This window comes from Phyllobates terribilis, unplaced genomic scaffold (assembly GCF_046119375.1).
Source record: "Phyllobates terribilis strain yellow unplaced genomic scaffold, ASM4611937v1 Scaffold_8__6_contigs__length_399053987, whole genome shotgun sequence".
Classification (NCBI taxonomy): Eukaryota; Metazoa; Chordata; class Amphibia; order Anura; family Dendrobatidae; genus Phyllobates; species Phyllobates terribilis.
Window position 1 is genome coordinate 338,220,315 of NW_027362768.1, and position 24,676 is coordinate 338,244,990.

A 24,676-nucleotide genomic window follows, 5' to 3' on the forward strand; every position below is an offset into this window, starting at 1 on the left:
CCATTTCCCAAAGAAACAAGATAGGTGCAGGGTGAAGAACATAAACAGCAAAGAGATAAACTCTAGCTGGTCTTTCACGGACTATCAAACTAAAGCAGTATGGCTGGAAATCCAAATGAGACTATCACCAGCACGGGGGAATTATATAAAGCTGCACCCAAAAGGTGATAGGGAAGACAAATGAGTAAATGAAAAAACACCTGTTTTCCTTGCTGCAGTCTTTTTAGGGCAACAGAAACTAAGCACCTGGAGAAAAGGTGTATCTGCTGTGGCTCAGCAGACAGAGACGCCGACTACAAAGCACAGGCTCAAGGGTGCGAACCCAGACGCATGACAGTGGCTTTGCTTTAGGCAATGAACTCCAGAGTGCATACAGAGCCATTGTATAAACGTTTGGCAGCTTATCCAGGTACCAAAACCTCCACAGGATACCCCTTTTCACCATATTCAGAACACCATAATATGGTTAAGTAGATATAGGTGTCCACATAATGGTTTTAATGCATTGACAAAAAACAGGGGAAAGGTGGTCGCCTTGCAGTAATATGTGACACCTCTACTCAGAAAGCCCGTGTTTTACCCTGGGTGTTGGGGGACTCGGTGTCGGGCCCTGCGTTGAAGAGATGGGATGCAGCCGTGGCCTGGGCCCGACGTGTGCTCAGGGCCGTCACATTAGAAAGAGATGGTGTGGGCTATTCCGGGTTGAGTGGCTGGTTAACGACTACGCCACCTGTGGTGTCTGGTGAAAGGCCACCAGCGCCGCTACAGTCCGCTGAGGCCCGGTGTCATGGAGGCTAGAGTTTTCACTGCTCCCCACAGGCGGAGCAAGGCCTCAGGGCAGGCAAGGCAGGATAAAGGGGGGTAGTAGTACCGGGAGTACGGGCACCGCGTCGCGTGGTATGGAGCATAATGAACAGTAAGGAGGCCATAGGGGTGAACTTCCAAGGCTTTACTCACTCAGAGATGTTAGCGGGAAGGAGACTCCCTGCTCCTCGCGTAGTCCTGCGGCCACCAGGGACGGGGGTCCGACTACCTCCGAGGAAGTCCAGTGTTTGGTAGCGACCTTACACCAGAGTGTTCCTGCACTACAGACTTCACCCTTTCCCGTCTGTGCGCGTGTAGATAGGCCGGGTCTCCCTCTGAGCTCCTCTCAGGTGTAGGGCTCGGGTGGCAATTCCTCTCCATCCGACGCCCGGACTTTCCCGTCCTGGACTTGGAGTGCAAGGTCGGGTGTCGGGGGCCGGTACCCCTCTTGCAGCCGGAATCCCTCTGAATAAATCAGGTAGGCGAGAACAGGTGGCGTGCTCCGCTCCGTCTGCATCCTCCCCGGGACCCATTTGCTAGGGAGCCACACTCTAAAGCTCCCGGGCCTTCTTGATCCTGGTCCTCGGCCGGGTTGAGACATTCCTTGTCTGCAACCTACCTCTCGTCCCAAAGATCGGGGTACGAGGGCTGTGTCCCATGCCGGTGAAGGCCCACACAGGATCTGTGCTCCCGGAGGGAAGTCACATTACACACAGTATTTTGACAGCACAGTGACAGCCGATAGACTAGCAAAGGCTAGACCAACACTAGCCAGCAAGACTAGCAGAGAAGACTCACAAAGGACGAACAAGGACCAAGATCAAAGATGGCATTCTATTAAATATGAAATCTAAAGTGTAACTAACTAGTTGTTCCTCCACCCACACCCAGTAACTGGTTCCTACCACTTTGTGTTCCCCAGTCTCCCTGTAACCAGGGGAGCAGCACCTAGTGCATACTAGCTCCCTCTGGTGGAAATATGGTGTTGGATGCAAAAGGCTAGGTCACTACCATCACACCGGCCTTACCTCAGAGGAAGAACACCACACTCCATTAAAGAAGTGCAGCATTCCTGTGGCGGTCGAACCCTCAGGGGTGCCACATTCCCCCCTGGTAAAACACAGCACGTCCACGGGCTGCAAAGGAAGCAACACCCAGGAAAATTTATTTTTATATAACAAGTAAAACTATCATCCCTTTATGGGAGGCACATTTCTTAAACGTTGCATAACAAGGTATAAAAGAGCAAAAGTATAAAGCATAAATTAGGACAAGAGACTTTTGACAATGGCAACAGACTAGTTAAAGGTGGCGACGGTCAGTTCAGTAGCAAGAGAGACCTGCCCTAAACCCTCTACGTGGGCCCTGGGGTGGCTGCAGGGCATGAAGATCCAGAGCTGGACCCCCACACAAGCCACTCCAGACAGGTTTTGCTTCTGAGGTCTGAGGTAGAAAGAAAGGCACGGTTTTGCATAAAACCAATAGGAAGCACCTAAATATATGCATAACTATATACAATGCACAGCCCGACGCCTGCCATAGTCCGCAGGGACCAAAGTCTCTGTAAATAGGAAAAACACAAAAATAGCAGCTTTCAACTTAAACTTAAACAACAACAGCAGCAGCCGGGGGCTGCTTTAGACTTCGGGTTCTCGTCTAGGAAAAGGCTCATTCCTCCCGACGGAGGCTAGCCGGTCACTTGAGGCTGAGGACGGGGTGGCGTCGTTCCCAGACACTTTGTGAACGTCCAGGGCGTACCACCCACGCTCCCCCTGGTGGCGAGAGAAAGTCAGTGTCGCCCGGGAGAAGGTTCCGACCGGGATGTCCCTTCTTGAGGCGCGGCTCGACGTCCCACCGGCTGACGAACACATCGTCCTGGAACAGGGGACACTGGATAAACCCCCACCCCGCCTCTTGGTGAAATCGGACAATCTGGCCTTTGTAACGGGGACTGGGATGGGTGGCCTCCTCCTGACGCGCCCGAGTCTTTGCAGCCTTGGTCCTAACCTCGAGGCGCTCGCAGCGCTGCTCCCGCCGACGTTGCTCCCGTGCTAGCTGGAAGATCTGACCACTGCACCACTGGCTCCTCCTTCGCGCTTCCGATCGGGTCTCCCGTGGGAAGCCCATTAGGTCGCCCCCTGGTTTTCCCAGGCCCACTCCTCGGCCTCGGGCCAGGTTACCATTGGTGCAGGTAGTGGCGTGAGAACAGGTTGCTGCGAGTCCTCGATTGACGCGGACCAGTCCGGGTTGGAGCCGGTAGCCTCCTCCGCAGCTTCAGGCACCTCCGTTTCCGAGCTTGGGCGGCACCGCAGGTCCCCACCGACGACTGCCGATTGCAGCTCAGGAGCTAGCGCTTGCTCCCAGGTGACCGCGTGGGGGACTATGTACTCCGCCATGAGGTCCAGGATAGTCTCTGTTGGCTCCGCAGCCGGGGCAGGGGTTGCACACTCACCCGCCGCGAGGTCACCCTCGACCTCTGTCTCCGAGTCGACTGGTCCTGGAACCTCTACTCCTCGGCGGCGGTCTCGGATATGCTGCAGCATCTCCGCTTTCCACGCTGCCGTGGCCGCCTCCTGGGCCTCTTTCTGTCTCCTAGCGAGTCCCGGAGCTTCTGACGCGCCCCCTGGGCCTGTGTTGTGCAGGGGAACCCGGAACCGGGCCTGTTGTAGAATGCTGGGGGTTGTAGTCTCCGTGTGGCGGTGACCCGGTCCGTGCCCAGGGTGGTCAAACCAGTGGCAGTCTTAATGTATAGCAAATGTCCGATTACGCCACCCGTGGATTGTGGTCAGTGGGGACCGCCGCTGCGCTGCCGACCGCTGAGGCTGATGTTGTTTGCGCAGCCGAGTATGGGATAACTCCCCACGGGAGAAGTATTGCCTCAGGGCAGCTAATGTGAGAGATGATGGGAGTGATGGTGTGAGGGTCCCAGTGCTAATGGTGCTGGTGCGGCAAGGAATCACAGAGACGTGAGGTGCAGTTCAGGGTCTTTACTGATGGTACAAGGCAGACCCTCCCGGGAGTACTGGCTAGTATAAGGGGCCTGGTCAGTCTGCGAGCAAGCAGGAGTTCCCCTGGCCAGGTGGAGTTGTAGGCCTCCCCGTTTATCTGCACTCTTCCTGGCTACCTTGCTGTCAGCGGTTACAAGTAGCCCACGTCCCTGAGTATACAGTGTGGTGCTCACCCGTATGGCTGGTGACTTGGGGCCTTCTGTTAGCCTCCGCTCCTGGATGGCGGCGCTGGTCCCTTCTTTGTGACTGAGCCTCCGGGCTTCTATGGCCAGAGGACCTGGAATCCCCTGCCGGCTGGTTTCTGCTGCTGGGTATATATCAGTCCCCACAGCCTCGGACTCCTGTGTCCGGTTTTAGTAACTTCAGCCAGGGCGAGCTATATCTCTGCTCACAGCCCCTGGCCTTCTGCCTCTGCTCCTACAGAGCTCCTGATGTATCTTTTTCTGTGTCTGCAGCTTCACTCTAGGCTCTGACTGCTCTGCTTGTTCTGCAGGCTCTGTCTCTAGCTTCACTGTCTAATCCCGCCCCAGACCCAGTTTATAAGGGCAGATTCCTCCCCTCCCAGGTCTGGACGGGCAGTGTTGCATGCTTAGGGCTCCTGACCAGAGAAACCTCCCACTTGCTCTCAGACATAATATCTCTATTACTGTGGCAACCAGACCCCTGGGGTGTCACACTTCCAAGTGGAGAAACTCAATATCTCCCGGAGTTAACACGCCGCCTTGCTCTCTGCCGGGTGAAGGGCCTGAAAAGGGCTCAGTAGTTGCATGGACTTGCTCCCCAGAGGCATCCATGTCTGCCTCCGTTGACTGCCAAGCTCCGACTGACATGGCCGCACCTTGTTGCTTTCCTTCTTCTTCCTCCTCTTTCGGAGTGGTTCCTGGGTGGAATGCTGACAGGCCCGCCTTCGTTCATCCCATCCAGTTTGACGGGCATTACCCCGCGGATAGTTTCTGATGGAAGGGGCAGTCCACATTTTTGGCGCCAAGCGGGAGCCCAGCCCACGATGGGAGGCATTCAAAGACAGTCTGTTCACAGCATTATGGCGCCTGTTCTTCTTGGGCGGGCGCCATTTTAAGTGTAAAACAACAGTTCAAGGTGTAAGGCACACAGTACCCGATAGCAATGGGCACTCTTTTCCGTTGCTGCGGGCACGATATCCTGCCGACTACGCCAGGTTGTGACGCCTCTACTCAGAAAGCCCGTGTTTTACCCTGGGTGTTGGGTGACTCTGTTTCGGGCCCTGTGTTGAAGAGATGGGATGCAGCCGTGGCCTGGGCCCGACGTGTGCTCAGGGCCGTCACATTAGAAAGAGATGGTGTGGGCTATTCCGGGTTGAGTGGCTGGTTAACGACTACGCCACCTGTGGTGTCTGGCGAAAGGCCACCAGCGCCGCTACAGTCCGCTGAGGCCCGGTGTCATGGCGGCTAGAGTTCTCACTGCTCCCCACAGGTGGAGCAAGGCCTCAGGGCAGGCAAGGCAGGATAAAGGGGGGTAGTAGTACCGGGAGTACGGGCACCGCGTCGCGTGGTATGGCGCGTAATGAACAGTCCGGAGGCCATAGGGGTGAACTTCCAAGGCTTTACTCACTCAGAGATGTTAGCGGGAAGGCGACTCCCTGCTCCTCGCGGAGTCCTGCGGCCACCAGGGACGGGGGTCCGACTACCTCCGAGGAAGACCAGTGTTTGGTAGCGACCCTGCACCAGAGTGTTCCTGCACTACAGACTTCACCCTTTCCCGTCTGTGCGTGTGTAGATAGGCCGGGTCTCCCTCTGAGCTCCTCTCAGGTGTAGGGCTCGGGTGGCAATTCCTCTCCATCCGACGCCCGGCGGGATCCTCAGGGCCTAACCGGACTTTCCCGTCCTGGACTTGGAGTGCAAGGTCGGGTGTCGGGGGCCGGTACCCCTCTTGCAGCCGGAATCCCTCTGAATAAATCAGGTAGGCGAGGACAGGTGGCGTGCTCCGCTCCATCTGCATCCTCCCCGGGACCCATTTGCTAGGGAGCCACACTCTAAAGCTCCCGGGCCTTCTTGATCCTGGTCCTCGGCCGGGTTGAGACATTCCTTGTCTGCAACCTACCTCTCGTCCCAAAGATCGGGGTACGAGAGCCGTGTCCCATGCCGGAGCTGGCCCACACAGGATCCGCGCTCCCAGAGGGAAGTCACATTACACACAGTATTTTGACAGCACAGTGACAGCCGATAGACTAGCAAAGGCTAGACCAACACTAGCCAGCAAGACTAGCAGAGAAGACTCACAAAGGACGAACAAGGACCAAGATCAAAGATGGCATTCTATTAAATATGAAATCTAAAGTGTAACTAACTAGTTGTTCCTCCACCCACACCCACTAACTGGTTCCTACCACTTTGTGTTCCCCAGTCTCCCTGTAACCAGGGGAGCAGCACCTAGTGCATACTAGCTCCCTCTGGTGGAATGTGGTGTTGGATGCAAAAGGCTAGGTCACTACCATCACACTGTTCTTACCTCAGAGGAGGAGCACCACACTCCATTAAAGAAGTGCAGCATTCCTGTGGCGGACGAACCCTCAGGGGCGCCACAAATACAGTAATGCATCACTTCTGTCTGTAAAAGAAGGGTTTCCAGCAACAACAAAAAGGAAAAAAATAAATAAAAGGAATTACTAGTTATGCAATTCTCAAGCCATGCACTATCCCTTTAAGGCTCTTCCGCCCTGCAGGGGGTGCATGTTGTTCGTTAGGACAAGAACAATATCTAATTATGCCATGTGCTATATACCTGGATGAGATTCCAGCCTCGGAGGCTTCATTATACTGACTATAAATTAATGATCCACAGGATGTTCTACATATACAGAAACAAAGAGGAGGAAGAATGCCCCAATCAGCGAGAGGCCGCCTTTTCTTTACAAGAACACGCTGTAACATTTGTATCCCGATGAAATTAATATAAATTAGTCAGCTCGTTCCGAGGCCGATTAAAAGAAAATGCACCAGGGACGGTACGAATCCTGGCAGCATGCACAATGCGTTACCTCACAGGCCGGCTTTAAAGCTTATTAATCAACTTTTGCAGTCAGTCGAGTCAAATATACACTTCAGAAAACATATGTAAGCGTTGTTTTCACAGTAAAGGTCGCCATTTTGCTGGCAGACTTAAACGTTTCACTACAATTTTAAGCTGAAGAGCTGAGAAATACCAGACAGGTTGGTTGCTATGCAAACAATGCCCCTAGCAACAAGGTTATTAGCTCAACTGTAGGCCAAAAGAGCAAGGAGCAATGGCCGTACTAGACCAGGCTTCACTCTATCTGCTTTGTAGTTGTAAACCTCTTTAAAGAGTAATTTCTTCATGAATTGGAGCAGATTGTGCAGTGGTATTGGGCGCCATGGCTTGAACCTTGCCCAATACCAATTGCCATCCCCATTAGTAAAAGAGAGCCATAAAAAGTATTGATCTCTGCTCTGTAAGACCTCCAGCGTCCGTGAGAATGATGGACTATCCATTGAGTTGATGAAGACTTGCTGTTACCATAGCAATAAAAAAAATTTATTTTAGCTGCGGGACTCCTCCTTTGGGTTTGTGCAAATGGGTACAATTCTTATAATAAAAGACATGTTCACATCACAGCCACCGATTACCAGCCATTAGGCTCTACTCACCTGACGAAGGCAATAGATTGTCACAAGAGAACACTCTTTTTAGCCTTCGCCAGGCAAGTATGGCACAACCAGAAAGGTATAGAGGTGGGGGTGGAGCATAGAGGGGAAGTGCAGGCTGAACAGGCAGGGAGCTGGATAACAGTTAGGAGGGATAGAGGGAAGAAGTATAGGAAGGCTGGTTCAGAACCGTCATTATTGGAGCACGACAGATCCTCTGACCGCCGGGGGAGTGTATGCACCAGTAATGAGGGGGAGGGGGAAAGTGTAGGGCAGGCAAGACAGGTTCTGGTAGTGGGTGACTCTATTAATAGGGGGACAGACAGGGCAATCTGTCACAAAGACCGGGATCGCCGAACGGTGTGCTGCCTCCCTGGCGCTCGAGTCCGCCACATCGTGGATCGGGTTGACAGGTTACTAGGTGGGGCTGGCGAAGACCCAGCGGTCATGGTCCACATCGGCACCAATGACAAAGTGAGTGGTAGATGGAGGGTTCTTAAAAATGATTTCAGGGACCTAGGTAGGAAGCTTAGGGCAAGGACCTCCAAGGTAGTTTTCTCAGAAATACTACCAATCCCGCGAGCCACACAGGAGCGCCAACGGGAAGTTAGGGAGGTGAATAAGTGGCTAAAGAGTTGGTGCAAGGCAGAAGGGTTTGAGTTCATGGAGAACTGGGCCGACTTCGCGGTCGGCTACAGGCTCTACCGTAGGGACTGGCTGCACCTCAATGGGGAGGGTGCAGCGGTGCTGGGGAAGAAGATGGCTAATAGGTTGGAGGAGTTTTTAAACTAGAGACGGGGGGGGGGGGAAACCAAGGAAATAGGTGGGATGTGAGGCAAGCAAGGGGGAAGGGGAGAAGTGAATATAATGAGGGTGGAGAGGGGGGTGGGGATAGTACAGTTAGATCGTTAGAGAAGAATAGGATGCTAAATAACCCCAAAGTTTTATCTTGCATGCTGACCAACGCAAGAAGCCTGACCAATAAGGCGGATGAGCTGCAGGCGCTTATATCGGAGGAGAGATATGACATCGTAGGTATAACAGAGACTTGGCTAGACGATAGCTACGACTGGGCGGTAAATTTATTAGATTATAGTTTATTTAGAAGGGACCGGAAACAGGGGAAAGGCGGAGGAGTCTGCTTATATGTAAAGTCATGTCTAAAACCCAGACTAAGGGAAGATATAGGAGAGGGAGAAGAGGGGGTCGAGTCCATGTGGGTAGAGATAGAGGGAACTAAAAATAATAATAAAATATTACTGGGGGTTTGCTATAAGCCACCCAATATAACAGAGGAGAATGAGAATCTGCTATTAGGACAAATAGACAAAGTAGCAAAACATAATGAAGTGATTGTAATGGGGGATTTCAACTACCCGGATATTGACTGGGAAACAGAAACCTGTAGATCTCAGAAAGGAAAAAGGTTCTTGACAAATATTAAGGATAATTATCTCTCCCAACTAGTGCAGGAACCAACGAGAGGGAAGGCCGTGTTGGACTTAATATTGACTAATAGGCCTGATAGAATAACTGAGGTACAGATAGGGGGGCACCTAGGTAATAGTGATCATAATATTATCGACTTCAAAATACCCTTCAGTAGGGTTATCAATAAGGGAACAACAAAAACATTAAATTTTAGGAGGGCGAAGTTTGATCAGCTGAAAGAAAGCCTTCAACTTATTGACTGGGACAAAGTTCTTAATCAAAGGAATACGAATAGTAAATGGGAAACCTTCAAAAGAATTCTGAATACTCAGTGCGAGAGATATATACCGTATGGGAATAAAAGGGCCAGAAATAAGAGGAAACCAATATGGTTGAACAAGAACGTAAAAGGGGCGTTAAATAGCAAAAAAGAGGCATTCAAGAGATTAAAACAGGAAAACAGTAAGGAGGCACTAATGTGTTACAAGGAAAAAACGAGAACCTGTAAAAAACAAATAAAAATAGCGAAGGAGGAAACAGAGAGACGTATTGCTAGGGAAAGTAGATCAAATCCCAAACTGTTCTTTACGTATATAAATAGTAAAAGGATTAAATCGGATAATATTGGACCGATAAAAAGTGAGGAAGGCAAAATCATAGAGAAAGATGAGGATAAAGCTAATCTATTAAATTATTTTTTTTCGACAACTTTCACAAAGGAAATCGAACTAACAGGAGAAATGAGAAGTGACAAACTTAATCCTCCACTAAGTATGACAAACCTAACCCAAGCTGGGGTACAGAAACGCCTCAGTAACATTAAAATAAACAAATCACCAGGACCTGATGGCATACACCCACGGGTACTAAGGGAACTAAGTAATGTGATAGACAGACCGTTATATCTTATATTTAAGGACTCTGTTGAGACTGGGTCTGTGCCACTTGATTGGCGACAGGCGAATGTAGTGCCAATATTCAAAAAGGGAGCAAAAAGTAACACCGGAAACTATCGGCCGGTGAGTCTGACGTCCGTTGTGGGCAAAATTTTTGAAAGCTTCATTAAAGAGGCAATTACGGAGCATCTTGATGCTAATAATCTTTTAATCCCGAACCAACATGGATTCATGAGGAATCGCTCCTGCCAAACAAACCTGATTGACTTCTACGAGGAGGTTAGCTCTCGAGTAGATCAGGGGGAACTAGTGGATGTCGTGTATCTCGACTTCTCAAAAGCGTTCGATAGCGTGCCACATAATAGGTTGGTATACAAAATGTGAATGATGGGGCTGGGGGAAAATGTCTACAAGTGGGTAGCTAACTGGCTAAAGGATAGAAGGCAGAGGGTGGTTATAAATGGAATATACTCAGATTGGGTAAGCGTCACTAGTGGGGTACCACAGGGGTCTGTACTAGGCCCAATGTTATTTAATATCTTTATTAACGACATAGTCAACGGGATAAATAGTAAAATATCTATATTTGCAGATGACACAAAGTTATGTAAAACAATTAATACAAAAGAGGACAGTGCAGACCTACAGAGGGATTTGGATAAGCTGGGTAGGTGGAGCATTAAATGGCAAATGAGGTTTAACGAGGAGAAATGTAAGGTCATACATATGGGAAGGAAAAATGGACGTCACCAGTACTCACTGAATGGGAAATCATTGGGGAATTCAGAGATGGAGAAGGACTTGGGCATCTTGATTGATAGCAAACTAAATTGGAGTGCCCAAAGTCAGGCCGCTGCTGTAAGGGCAAACAGGGTAATGGGATGTATCAGAAGAGGTATAGCTGCAAAGGATGAGAACATTGTTCTTCCACTATACAAAGCACTGGTCAGACCACACTTGGAATACTGTGCTCAGTAATGGCCCCCAATATATAGAAAGGATATAAATGAGCTTGAAAAGGTACAAAGGAGGGCAACAAAATTAATAAAGGGAATGGAGGGACTGCAATACCCAGAGAGGTTGGCAAAACTAGGACTATTCAGCCTGGAAAAGAGAAGGTTGAGGGGGGACATAATAAATGTGTACAAATATGTTAGGGGACAGTATAGAGATCTTGCCCGGGATTTGTTCAAAAGGAGGGATATTACGGTAACAAGAGGGCATTCACTAAGACTGGAAGAGAAAAGGTTTCAGCACCAGCATAGGAAGGGGTTCTTTACGGTAAGAGCAGTGAGAATATGGAATTCACTGAGTGAGGAGACGGTAATGTCGGATTCACTACACCAGTTCAAGCGGGGACTGGATGCATTTCTAGATACCAGGCAGATTTCAGCATATACTTAAAAATAAAATAAAATAGTAGGTTGATACAGGGATTTATTCTGACTGCTGGTTTCAGAGTCGGGAGGGAATTTTTCCTCAGGTGAAGATTGGCCAAATCATTTGGGGTTTTTGCCCTCCTCTGGATCAACTTTAGCAATTACAGAACTAACAGGTCGAACTTGATGGACGCAAGTCTTTATTCGGCTTTACAAACTATGTTACTATGAGTTGCCAACGGGTAAATTTTGTGGACATTCTTGATATTTTGGACATACAGTGGGGAAAAAAAGTATTTAGTCAGCCACCAATTGTGCAAGTTCTCCCACTTAAAAAGATGAGAGAGAGGCCTGTAATTGACATCATAGGTAGACCTCAACTATGAGAGACAAAATGAGAAAACAATTGGTCAATTACAAACAAGCAAGATTTCTGGCTCTTACAGACCTGTAACTTCTTCTTTAAGAGGCTCCTCTGTCCTCCACTCAATACCTGTTGTACTGGTACCAGTTTGAATTTGTTATCAGGATAAAAGACACCTGTCTGCAACCTCAAACAGTCACACTCCAAACTCCACTATGGTGAAGACCAAAGAGCTGTTGAAGGACACCAGAAACAAAAATTATAGCCCTACACCAGGCTGGGAAGACTGAATCTGCAATAGGCAAGCAGCTTGGTGTGAAGAAATCAACTGTGGGAGCAATAATTAGAAAACGGAAGACATACAAGACCACTGATAATCTCCCTCGATCTGGGGCTCCACACAAGATCTCACCCCGTGGGGTCAAAATGATCTCAAGAACGGTGAGCGAAAATCCCAGGACCACACGGCGGGAACTAGTGAATGACCTGCAGAGAGCTGGGACCAACGTTACACAGGCTACCATCAGTAACACAATATGCCGCCAGGGACTCAGATCCTGCAGTGCTAGATGTGTCACTCTGCTTAAGCCATTATATGTCTGGGCCCGTCTGAAGTTTGCTAGAGAGCATTTGGATGATCCAGAAGAGTATTGGGAGAATGTCGTATGGTCAGATGAAACTAAAGTAGAACTGTTAGGTAGAAACACAACTCGTCGTCTTTGGAGGAGAAAGAATGCCGAGTTGCATGCAAAGAACAGCATACCTACTGTGAAGCATGGGGGTGGCAACATCATGCATTGGGGCTGTTTCTCTGCCCTGGGACCAGGACGACTGATCCATGCACATGAAAGAATGAATGGGGTCATGTATCGTGAGATTTTGAGTGCAAACCTCCTTCCATCAGCAAGGGCACTGAAGATGAAACGTGGCTGGGTCTTTCAGCATGACAATGATCCTGAGCACACCGCCAGGGGAACGAAGGAGTGGCTTCGTAAGAAGCATTTCAAGGTCCTGGAGTGGCCTAGCCAGTCTCCAGATCTAAACCTTATAGAAAACCTTTGGAGGGAGTTGGAAGTCCGTGTTGCCCAGCGACAGCCCCAAAACATCACTGCTCTAGAGGAGATCTGCATGGAGGAATGGGCCAACATACCAGCAACAGTGTGTGCGAACCTTGTGAAGACTTACAGAAAACATTTGACCTCTGTCATTGCCAACAAAGGATATATAACAAAGTATTGAGATTAACTTTTGTAATTGACCAAATACTTATTTTACACCAAAATTTGAAAAAAAAAATCTTTCCAAATCAGACAATGTGATTTTCAGGATTTGTTTTCTCATTTTGTCGCTTATAGTTGAGGTCTACCTATGATGTCAATTACAGGCCTCTCTCATCTATTTAAGTGGGAGAACTTGCACAATTGGTGGCTGACTAAATACTTTTTTCCCCACTGCAACCCTAGCAAATTAGAGAGTACCCCCTTACCCCTTACGTTGGGGGGGGGGCGGATTTCAGGCAAGTAGGGGGAAATTTGGGATGGAACATTAACATCTCTATGCCGCCAGTGTCATAAGCATAAAAATGGTGTAGTGGACTAGAAATTTATACAGTGAATAAGGATACTGCACATTTTATAATTATATTATATATATACGGTAAGGTAGCGCTATTGATCATGTTGAGGGGCACTCACTTCACCGGGTCAATTAAAGCACACATGCAACGTTTTCCGGTAATATGCAATCCAGCAGTTTATTACACATCATAAACTGCTTATAACATAGTCCATCTCAGTGGCTCGCAGGCATGTTACACATGTAATATCCTAGAGCCTTTTCAGTGGCAGCTATGCCCGCTTGGCTTCAGATACAGACTTCAGCAAGGTAACAACATCAATGTCCACATAACGCACCGCTTTTACCTTTGCCGGGTCTTGCCTGCTTCTATCAGCTCTGTTCTGCCAAAGCTGTGGTTTAAGGCACACCAGGTGTGGTCTCCAGGCCAAGTGCTTTCCAGGGCTACTGGTGTCCCAGACACAGGGATCAGGCCTCTTGCCTTCCAAGGCTAATGGTGTCCCAGACACAGGGATCAGGCCTCTTGCCTCTCCACTGTTTCAAAACCACCAGGATTTATATATCCTTCTGTGCGCACAGGACCTGTGATGATGTCAGTTATGTGATCAGTCACCTGAAGGGGAGGTACGTGGTCAGCCAGAACACACCCCCTGGACATTTTAGTAATGCAGCAAGCCGCTGCATTACAATACATATACAGGGTCGGACTGGGGCACCGGGACACCGGAGAATTCTCTGGTGGGTCCGGGTCCTCAGCGGGCCCCCGAGCAGGATGCACGTGGGCCCCTGGTTAACATGGCCACCGGTGCTCCGCACTGCAAGGGCCCGGAGGGTCAGGAGGGCCCTTGCAGTGCGGCAGATGAGGGAATCTGGTCTGCTTCTCGGAGCCCCAGGCTCCGGGAGGGCCTATGGCCAGATTACCCTCATCCTCTGCGGCGGGCAGGGAGAGATCCCTCCAGCTCGCTGCCGACAGGAGGAAAATGGCCGTGGTGCTGCAGGGATCCGGCCTCACCTCTGCTTCCTGCCCGGCGCTTCTTCCCTGACACAGGCTTTAGCTGCTTGATGACGTCATCATGCAGCGCACACCTGTGTCGGGGAGAAAGATGCCAGACAGGAAGCAGAGGACGGTGCTGCGGGGGAGCGCGCTGAGAGGTAAGTTTTTTTTGTTTTTTTTTTAGGGAGAGCAATGGTGATTGAGGAGGTGTGGGGAGATATGTGTGGCGCCCTGCTGTGCATTGGTGCCACATAACCCAGAAGGGGGCACGGATGGACTTCTCCACAAGAGGCCCTCACACATTCACACACCTCCACCCTACCACCTCAGACCAGCAGAGGGAGCCCGTCAGGGATATATATAGGGAGGGTGGAGCCAGGCAGCTCAGGCTAGAGAATAGTTCCTGCTTAGAGACAGAGAGGGACAGAGCTCAGAGTTGAGCAGAGAGCGTGCTGATGCTCAGAGAGCAGCGAAGAGGCAGCAAGCTGGCTGCTGTGCTTAGGCGAGCAAGGCCTACAGCACGTGTGAAGGCCTAGTAAGGGCCTTGAGTGGGCCGAAGGTGAGAGGAGAAGGAAGAAGTAGTGAGGGGGCAGAGGAGCATACCAGGCTCACCCCGACATATATACTGGACACCGGGTCCGTGCCTACAGGGACCCTTTATACCCAGTAGGAACCACCGGAACCCCTGGAGGACTACAGGTCCCAGGTTCACCAAAAGCTGATTGCAGTACCAGGGCTAGGAGTCACGGAGATCCCAGCGTCCAGGGAGAGTGATTTCCAAAGAGAAGGCCCTACCACCAGGTGCAAAGAGAGACAGTAACCAAGCTAGGCCTAGCTCCATGCAGGTCAGAAGCTTAGCGAGTAAAGCAACGGATCAGAAGGCCCTATACCCGCTCACTGGGGAAAGTCCAAAAGTGTGCCCTTCGCCTGGGGTACCCTGGACCGTGCCTGCAACATCACCAGTAAAGGTACTGAAGCTTACCCCCGTGTGAGTGTCCGTCTTTCCTCCGGGACCGCCCTGCCGTCTCTCCCCTGCACCACCATTCATTACACCCCACACTGCCCTGGAGCTAGCTCTACCTGTGGAGAGCCACACCATCCCTGCTGCCGTAACACCAGCTCCAGAGGACTGCTCCGCAGCGGCGGCACCCCTTAGCCGCATTCCACAGGTGGCGTCACAAACACTTTAAATCCCTTATAAATATTCCCCCTTTTACTGACCGCCCTGGGTCACGGACCGGGCCAGCTACCGTGATATCCCCCAGCAAGAAGAGGCCTGGCTGCTGAGTACCCCACGGCCCAGGGGGCGTGTCATATGCATGGCACGGCAATGGGGGGTGGGGGGGTGATATGCATGGCATGGTGATGGAGGAGGTGGGGGGGAGATATGGCATGGTAATGGGGGAGGTGGGGGGAGATATGCATGGCATGGCAATGGGGGAGGTGGGGGGGGGAGATATGCATGGCATGGTGATGGAGGAGGTGGGGGGGGGATATGCATGGAATGGTGATGGAGGAGGTGGGGGGAGATATGACATGGTGGGGGAAGATATGGCATAGCAATGGGGGATGTGGGGGGAGATATGACATGGTGGGGGATATATGGCATGGCAATGAGGGAGGTAGGGGGAGATATGCATGGCATGGTGATTGAGAAGGTGGGGGGAGATATGCATGGGATGGTGATTGAGGAGGTGGGGGAGATATGAAATGGCATTAGTGATAGAGCAGGTGGGGGGAGATATGGCAATGATGACGGAGCAGGTGAGGGCGGGAGATATAGCAATGATGACGAAGCAGGTGGGGGGGAGATATGGCAATGATGACGGAGCAAGTGGGGGGAGATATGGCAATGATGACGGAGCAGGTGGGGGGGGGGATATGGCAATGATGACGGGGCAGGTGGGGGGAGATATGGCAATGATGACGGGGCAGGTGGGGGGAGATATGGCAATGATGACGGGGCAGGTGGGGGGAGATATGGCAATGATGACGGAGCAGGTGGGGGGAGATATGGCAATGATGACGGAGCAGGTGGGGGGAGATATGGCAATGATGACGGAGCAGGTGGGGGGAGATATGGCAATGATGACGGAGCAGGTGGGGGGAGATATGGCAATGATGACGGAGCAGGTGGGTAGAGATATGGCAATGATGACGGAGCAGGTGGGGGGAGATATGGCAATGATGACGGAGCAGGTGGGGGGAGATATGCAATGATGACGGAGCAGGTGGGGGGAGATATGCAATGATGACGGAGCAGGTGGGGGGAGATATGCAATGATGACGGAGCAGGTGGGGGGAGATATGCAATGATGACGGAGCAGGTGGGGGAGATATGCAATGATGACGGAGCAGGTGGGGGGAGATATGGCAATGATGACGGAGCAGGTGGGGGGAGATATGCAATGATGACGGAGCAGGTGGGGGGAGATATGGCAATGATGATTGAGGTGGTGGGGGGGAGATATGGCAATGATGGGGGAGATATGGCAATGATGGAGGAGATATGACAATGATGGAGGAGGTGGGGGAGATATGACAATGATGGAGAAGGTGGGGGAGAGCAATGATGGGGATGGGAGGGAGCAATGATGGAGGAGGTGGGGGGAGAGCAATGATGGAGGAGGTGGGGGGAGAGCTATGATGGGGATGGGGGAGAGAAATGCTGGGGAATTATTTGGAAGCTATATGCTGTTAATATCTGGTCTGCTCATGGTGTGGTGGTATTTCTCCCTTGTATGTGGTATTATTCGGTCACTATGTGGTGGCAATATGTGGTCTGGTCATGGTGTGGTGGTATTTCTCCCTTGTATGTGGTATTATTCGGTCACTATGTGGTGGCAATATGTGGTCTGGTCATGGGGTGGTGGTATTTCTCCCTTGTATGTAGTATTATTCGGTCACTATGTGGTGGTAATATGTAGTCCAGTCATGGTGTGGCAGTATTTCTCCCTTGTATGTGGTACTATTTGTGTTGTTATAGTGGATTGTGTTGTGCATGGTGGTCATTTGTTCTCTCTGATATTAATTAGGATAAGATTCTTTATTTCCATTAGTGATTAAATACTTGGAACAAGATGCACTTACAGGGGTTCTCCAGGGAAAACAAGTAATTATTATTATTATTATTTATTTATATAGCGCCATTGATTCCATGGTGCTGTACATAAGAAGGGGTTACATACCAAGTAAAAATATCACTTACAGTAAACAAACTAACAATGATAGACTGGTACGGAGGGAAGAGGACCCTGCAATTGCGGGCTTACATTCTACAGGAATGAGGAGGAGACAGTAGGTTGGGGGTTGCAGGATAAGTGCTGTTATTGATTAGTGGGGATCTGACTGCTGGGACCCGCACCGATTGGTAGAATGTGGAGCTTTTATCCCCATTAGACTGGAGCTCATGTGCGACTTGACCACTGACCCATTCATTCCCTCAGTGGCTGTTCTTGTTTTTTTTCTGGAAGCCCCAAAGAGAATGAATGAGGCTGCGGTCAGACGTCCCACCTGTCGCTGCATTTTAAAATGGGGATAAGCGTCCTGACAGGGATAAAACTTCCCCATTCTTCCGATCAGTGCGGTTTCCAATGTTTGGACCAAACGATCAGTAAGTTATCACCTATCCTGTGGAGCCCTTGGATCGGTGATAACTTGTTTTAGAACTCCTTTACTGCAAACTACCGTAATTTTACATCCAAGTTATAGCATGTGCACAGTAGATGTGCCGGAGCCGCCTGTGATTTACAGCAGACGCTCCACTATAACTGGGATATCGGCTATCAGGTATTTGCATATAGCTGTAGGGTGGGCCCTGAGGATCAATTCCTCCTGTGGGCCCCAGACACCCCAGTCCGACACTGTATGTGCAGTATCTGTATGTGCAGTATCAGTATCTATACCCACCATATATATACCCACAGTTGAAACCAGAAGTTTGATGATGACTGAACATTCCCATCTTATTTGTACTTGTGTATAATTGTTTGCTCAGATGAACGAGGCACCTTCAGGTATCTCGAAACTGTACCCAAGGATGAGCCAGACTTGTGCAAGTCCACAATTCTCTTCCTGATATCTTGGCTGATTTCTTTAGACTTTTCCATGATGCTACACAAAGAAGCAGTGTGTTTCAGGTGTCCATTAAAATACATCCACAGCTGTGTCTCTAATTAACTCAGATGTTGCCAAAAAAGAAGCTTGCAAACACATGACATCATTGTATGGGCAGTCCAGAATTGTTTAAAGGCATAGTAATCTTAGTGTATGTAAACTTTTGACTTTGCAGTAAGTAATAAAAATGCCTTAAAACATTCTCTCGCTCTCATTATTCTGGCATTTGGCAAATATTAAAAATGATGTTAATCCTAATTGACCTAAAACAGGAAAGGTTTATTCTGATTTCATGACAGATATTGAGAAAAACAACCGAAGCCACTGACTTGGTGGAATATGGGTCTAAGTGATATAGTAAGATCACCATTACCAAGTAGTCAGACTAGGCCGAGGCATCTTTTCCCATATAGTTCCAGTCGCCATTAGACAGAATGAGGTGGAGCGAAAAAAGGGTAAAAAAGGATGGAAAACGTCTGCAACGTACCCAATACATGAAACTCTGACAATCTTCTGTTGTAGAAACTGTTTATTCATGGCGACAGGTGCACACCATGAATTTATGGCAGCTTTGCTAAGCAAATAAACTTTTTATTTGAACAGTCAGAATCTTAGACCCGGAAACTCTACAAATACAAAATACTCCGATATTCTGGTTACTATAGATGACTATACACAGAGCAAAGACATAAACGGGGCCTCGTGAATGACAAAGGGGACCTGAGTATATTACCCTATGGAAGCATAGAATGAAAACAGATCTACTCTCTTTTTAACCCAAAAGGCCCCCAAAAATACTGAGCCATTTGGATGATATAGGAGCAATCAAAAAGCCTATACAGCAACTCACCTAGTCCCTACAGTACCATATTGTGAACCCATAGGCACACTGTGTACCATTCATTCTCCTATGCAAGCAATGTTTTTTGGGTTGAATACGTACATAATATCATAATATGGCCAAATGTCCTTAATATGGATTTCATACCAATACATGTGTGCCGCCATATAAAATCAACATGTCAGCGTTCTCCAGCAGCCCCAGACTAACTCAGCTAGGTCTATCTATTTGTATTTAATTAAACAAGTACATGAGCTCGATATGATATTTTACTTGGTTACTTTTTATTAGTGTTACTTTCCTTAAAAGCAATATTTTTGTTTTCAGCGAGTCTGCAGCAATTCGTGCCCCTACATAAGCAAGAAAGTCTATGTATTTAAACAAAGCAGAAAGCGTGTGAACCTTCCTGCAGTGATTCATTCCTGAAGTCCCGCATTTCAAATACAGAAATAATGAATTATGCAGTCACCTTTGGCACTATTACTACTATTCCCATTGCCACTTCCAGCAGCCGCTAGGAAAACACCTCTCTAACCTTATTCTTCTTTTTAGAAAACGCTTTAAAAACGTTACAAAAAAATGAAGAATGCAGAATAAACAGTCGTCATTCAGCTTCAGCAAGCAATGATTTTACTTCCATAGCAAGAAGTGCATGGCAGCCAGCCGTAGAACTTAATCACTCCTTTGTTCACACATTGGGTTAAAGGGCGTCTGTACTAAAGAGGTAGCCCAAGTGGCTGCTATGGGGCAGGACCAAACCTAGATTGGTGGCATCGCTAACATTAAAAAGGAGGTGAGAACTTCTCTCCAGCAAGTATGGATGCAGGGAAATAACTTCAAGATGTCAGAATTATTTCGGGAGCAGAGTCTTACAATAAGCCTAATTATTTTTAACCTTTAGTATTCAGAACATGGAACTCTAATGCATAAATTCTGTTTTTCACAAGTAAAAAGATTTTAATTAAAAGGAACCTTTCTTACCTCCACTGATGTAAGGCCAGTCCAGGACAGCGGTCACCGCAGGCGTTACATGGTTGTCCACGCTCCGGTTCGGCAAAAGCTGTAATCTGCGAATAAGAAATAAAGACAGTTACAGCTGCTTTGTTCTGCAACGTCGTCCATAATAATCTTTAAATACAAGATTATTATTTTTATATAGCGCCAACATATTCCGCAGCGCTTTACAGACATTATCACCACTGTCCCCATTGGGGCTCATAATCTACATTCCCTATCAATATGTCTTTGGAGTGTAGGAGGAAACCCACACAAACACAGGGAGAACATAAAAACTCCTTGCAGATGTTGTCCTTGGTGGGATTTGAACCCAGGACCGCAGCTGCAGTGCTAACCACTGAGCCAGCATGCTGCCCTGTAACATAAATCATCCACAATGCTTTCATTTTGATTTTTGTCTATGTCATTTGTTAAAAAAGTGACTCCAACTTCAAATTTAAGATTTTTCAACAGTCTCGTTATCATCACCGTTAGCATTGAAATGAAAGGTAACACCTCTAAATACAGTAACACACAGGACCCACCATTTACAATAGGTGATGTCACAGCTCACCTCCTCCTGTACAATGACTGGTAACACCTCTATATACAGTAGATAGCACAGGATCCACCATTCACAATAGGTGATATCACAGCTCACCTCCTCCTCCCCCTGTACAATGACTGATAAAGGAGGGAGAGGAGCAGAGTGTCATTAGTATAATCGGCCCGATTCTCTCGCATATAGCCGTCTGACCGCAAACTGTGGATCATACTAAGTGGGTGACGACGACGAAGCCCAGGAGGCGACATATCGCAAAACGGGTATTGGAGCAAAGATGTCCAAAATCAAAAACCAATCGCTACGAGACTCTTTTCAATGCCTTTGAAGAAAATGCACCTCTCCACAATAAAGCCCCAAAGGGCCGGCATTCAGCCTACGTGAGCTGGTTAGTGAATGTGCTGCTTTATTGGAAGGATGCCACGACCAGTCCATTAAATTAACATTCCTCAAGAGTTGTGGAGCAAGAGAAATGTCTGCAAGAAGACATCCCCTTTAAATTAGAGCAGACGCTTATTGTATAATTTAAAGAATACACAAATAAACAGTTTTCCAAAACAAAAAGTATTATCTGAATAAATGAAAATTTACATGACTGCCATGCCAATGATGTTTCTTTAGGGGCTGCCTTGTCCTTCCAGAGAATGTATCATTTATATACAAGCAATAGTCACCATTGTGGTAGAAGTGTTATTGAATATTACTATGTAACTCCAAAAATATACATATGTCCACATTTGTACTTGGTGAGTGACTACAAATGTTTTTTTTTCCCCCTCGAAACAAGAGTGAATCGTCACCGATCTGGGGGAAGGATCAGTGTTCTCCATGGCCAAAAAGCATCTCCTGGGCAGTCGCCTCCCATGAGAATGAATAGTTATAGTCTCCCCTACCAACTAATGATTACATCAACAGCCAGGAAACTTGTACATAAGCTTCTCTATGTAGATATTAATAAACGAGTCATTTTTTTAATGGAACATTCTCTTTAGGGTTTTTTTATGCATTTGTAAAAATATTTTTTATTTTTTTAATATATGATTTTCTTTAATAATTAAAAACAATAATTAATAATTATTAAAACATTTCGCAATTTTCAGATTGCAAAGTTTCAGATTTTTAATTATTTTTTAAGGGTTAATATTAGGCTTAGGCTTATACTTTAACTTATTTTTTTAAGCAGCTAAATTGACATAAGTAGCAATAGACTGGCTTTTATGCATTGGCTTATACAGTAGAACTTTCTAGGCATGGTTTGATCTGGAAAACGATCAATGTCCAGGAAAAGAGAGGAAGTGAGCTGTGACATCACCTATTGTGAATGGTGAATCCTGTGTCATCTACTGTATATAGAGATGTTATCAATCATTGTACAGGAGGAGGAGGAGGTGAGCTGTGACATCACCTATTGTGAATGGTGAACCCTGTGTTATCTACTGTATATAGAGGTGTTATCAGTCATTGTACAGGAGGAGGAGGAGGTGAGCTGTGACATCACCTATTGTGAATGCTGGATCCTGTGTTCTCTATTGTATATATACACACTACAGCGGGTGAAATAAAAAATTGTTGACGTGTTCAATAATTAAGTAAATATATCTCTAAAGGTGCTATTGACATGAAATTCTCACCAGATGTCGGTAACAACCCGTCCAATCCACACAGGCAAAGAAATCAAACCATAGAAGTCCATGAATTAAGTTAAGTTATGTGTAATAATGAAAAATGACACAGGAATAAAGTACTGAACACGCTTAATGAAATTTAATTAATCCTTCATTCAAAAGCCTTTGTTGGTGAAGACAGCTTCAAGATGCCTCCTGCATGAATAAACTAGTCGCAGGCATTGCTCAGGTGTGATTTTAGCCAATTCCTCCACACAAACACTCTTTAAATCCTGAATGCCCCTTGGGCTACTTCTATGAGCTCTGAGCTTTCGTTCATTCCATAAATTTTCTATTGGATTCAGGTCAGATGATTGTCTGAGCAATTTTTGCAGCTTTATTTTCTTTTGTCTGAAACCAATTGAGAGTTTCCTTGGCTGTGTGTTTGGAATCATTGTCTTGCTGAAATGTCCACCCTTGTTTCATCTTCATCATTATGGTAGATGGCAGCAGATTTCTTTCAAGAATGTCTCTGTACATTTGTCTATTCATCCTTCCTTCAGTTACATGAAGTTTGCCAGTACCTTATGCCAAAAAACAGCCCCACACCATGATGTTCACCCCTCCAAACTTCACTGTTGATATGGTGTTTTTGGGGTGATATGCAATGCTTTTTGGCCTCCAAAGATGGTGTGTATTATGGCATCCAAATAGTTTAACTTTGGTCTCATCTGACTAGACTATATTCTCCCAGTAGATCACAGGCTTGTCTAAATGTTGTTGAGAAAACTTTAACCGCGCTTCAACATGATATTTGTTCAGCAATGGAGTCTTGCATGGTGAGTTTGTATACAGGCCATGGAGGTTGTGTGCATTACTTATAGTTTACTTTGAAATAATTGTACCTGGTGATTCCAGGTCTTTCTGTAACTCTCCACAGGTGGTCCTTGACTCTTGGACAAATCACCTGTTTCATGGCTGATTTATGGTGAAATGATGTTCTTTCCACTTCCGGATTATGGCCCCAACAGTGCTCACAGAAGCCTTCAGTAGTTTAGAAATTCTTCTGTAACCAATGCAGTACGTATGTTTTGCAACATTAAGGTTGCAAAGGTCTTGAGACAGCTCACTGGTTTTACCCATCATGAGATGTTTCTTGTGTGGCACCTTGGTAATGAGACACCTTTTTATAGGTCATCAGTTGAACCAGCTGATTTTTTTTACTAATTGGCAGGATTGCTTTATAATTGCTGATAGATTTCAGCTGGCGTCATGACTTTCCATGGCTTATTGCACCTCTCTTTCTTCATGTGTTCAATACCTTTCCCCTGGGTCATTTTTCATTATTGCACATAACTTAAAGAAATCAAACAATAGTTTTCCATAAATTACCTGTGTGGATTGGATGGGCTGTTACCAACATCTGATGAGAACTTCAGGTCAATATCACCTTTAGAAATATATATTGGTGGCGTGTCCAATATTTATTTCACCCGCTTTAGTTGTTATCAGTCATTGTACAGGAGGGGGAGGTGAGCTGTGACATCACCTATTGTGAATGGTGTATTATGTATTGTCTACCATATATAGAGGGGTTGTCTGTCTTTATTATCCTGTCTGTGCATAAAAATTCACCAGAATAAGAAGTGTGAGTGTCGTATTAGGCTAAGTGTTCCACTTGAAAACTGCAAGATTTCTGATTTTGTTTCCGATAGCACATTCCCTTTAAGAAAGACCATGAGAATGCATTAGAGTCCATAAAGCGCCGTCATCTCACCCAATTAAAGCGGAGAAAGGATGATGTAAGCAAAAAGGGTCTGGCCCTTGGATAAGCATTATAGCTCCTTAAAGAAGCACTTATACCATCAAAGTTTTTATCCTCTTGAATATATTGCAGAATGGCAAAATCAGCAATTGTAAGTACACAGTGCTGTATAATATGATGATATATTAATGTTGATGGGAGGAGAGCATTTTTAATTATTGTGATCGGTGGAAAATGCAAGTGGGGTGGACCTCAAACAATGAGAACTCCTGACTAGAGATGAGCGGTGTTCGACTAGAACTGTTCGCCAATCTCAAATTCGAGCTGTTTTGGGCGGTGTTCGAGTTGTTCGACGAACCCGAACGATTTGCAAAAAATTCGGCTGTTCGAGATTATGTTCGATAACTGTTCGTGCACCAAAAGCGTGTCCTGCATGTCTGGCGCTATTTAGAGCACCAATCATGCAGGGATTGTCTGCCACTCACTGTAATGCCACAGCCATGGTGGTTGTGGCATTACAGTGATTGCCCAAATCGATGGGAACAGTGCTCACAGTGAAACATGAAAAGCCGGCAATTCAGCAGCGGCATACACCGGTACCCGACAATTTAGAACCGAAAGAATAGAGCTTCACACATAGATTAGATAGATATAAACATGTCAGCCACATATATACGAAGTACAGTGAAAGTGCTGCTTA

The 24,676-nt window shown here is 47.3% G+C and overlaps 1 protein-coding gene across 2 annotated transcripts in view; it reads right to left on the reverse strand.

Moving 5' to 3' along the window:
* Positions 1–24,676, reverse strand: part of PRICKLE2 (prickle planar cell polarity protein 2) — a 316,460-nt gene that overhangs the window by 264,897 nt on the left and 26,887 nt on the right. For both annotated transcript variants that reach the window (XM_073644674.1, XM_073644673.1), the window contains exon 2: positions 20,031–20,116. In XM_073644674.1, the coding sequence (XP_073500775.1) occupies positions 20,031–20,116 (86 nt within the window). The remainder of the gene's footprint in view (positions 1–20,030; positions 20,117–24,676) is intronic.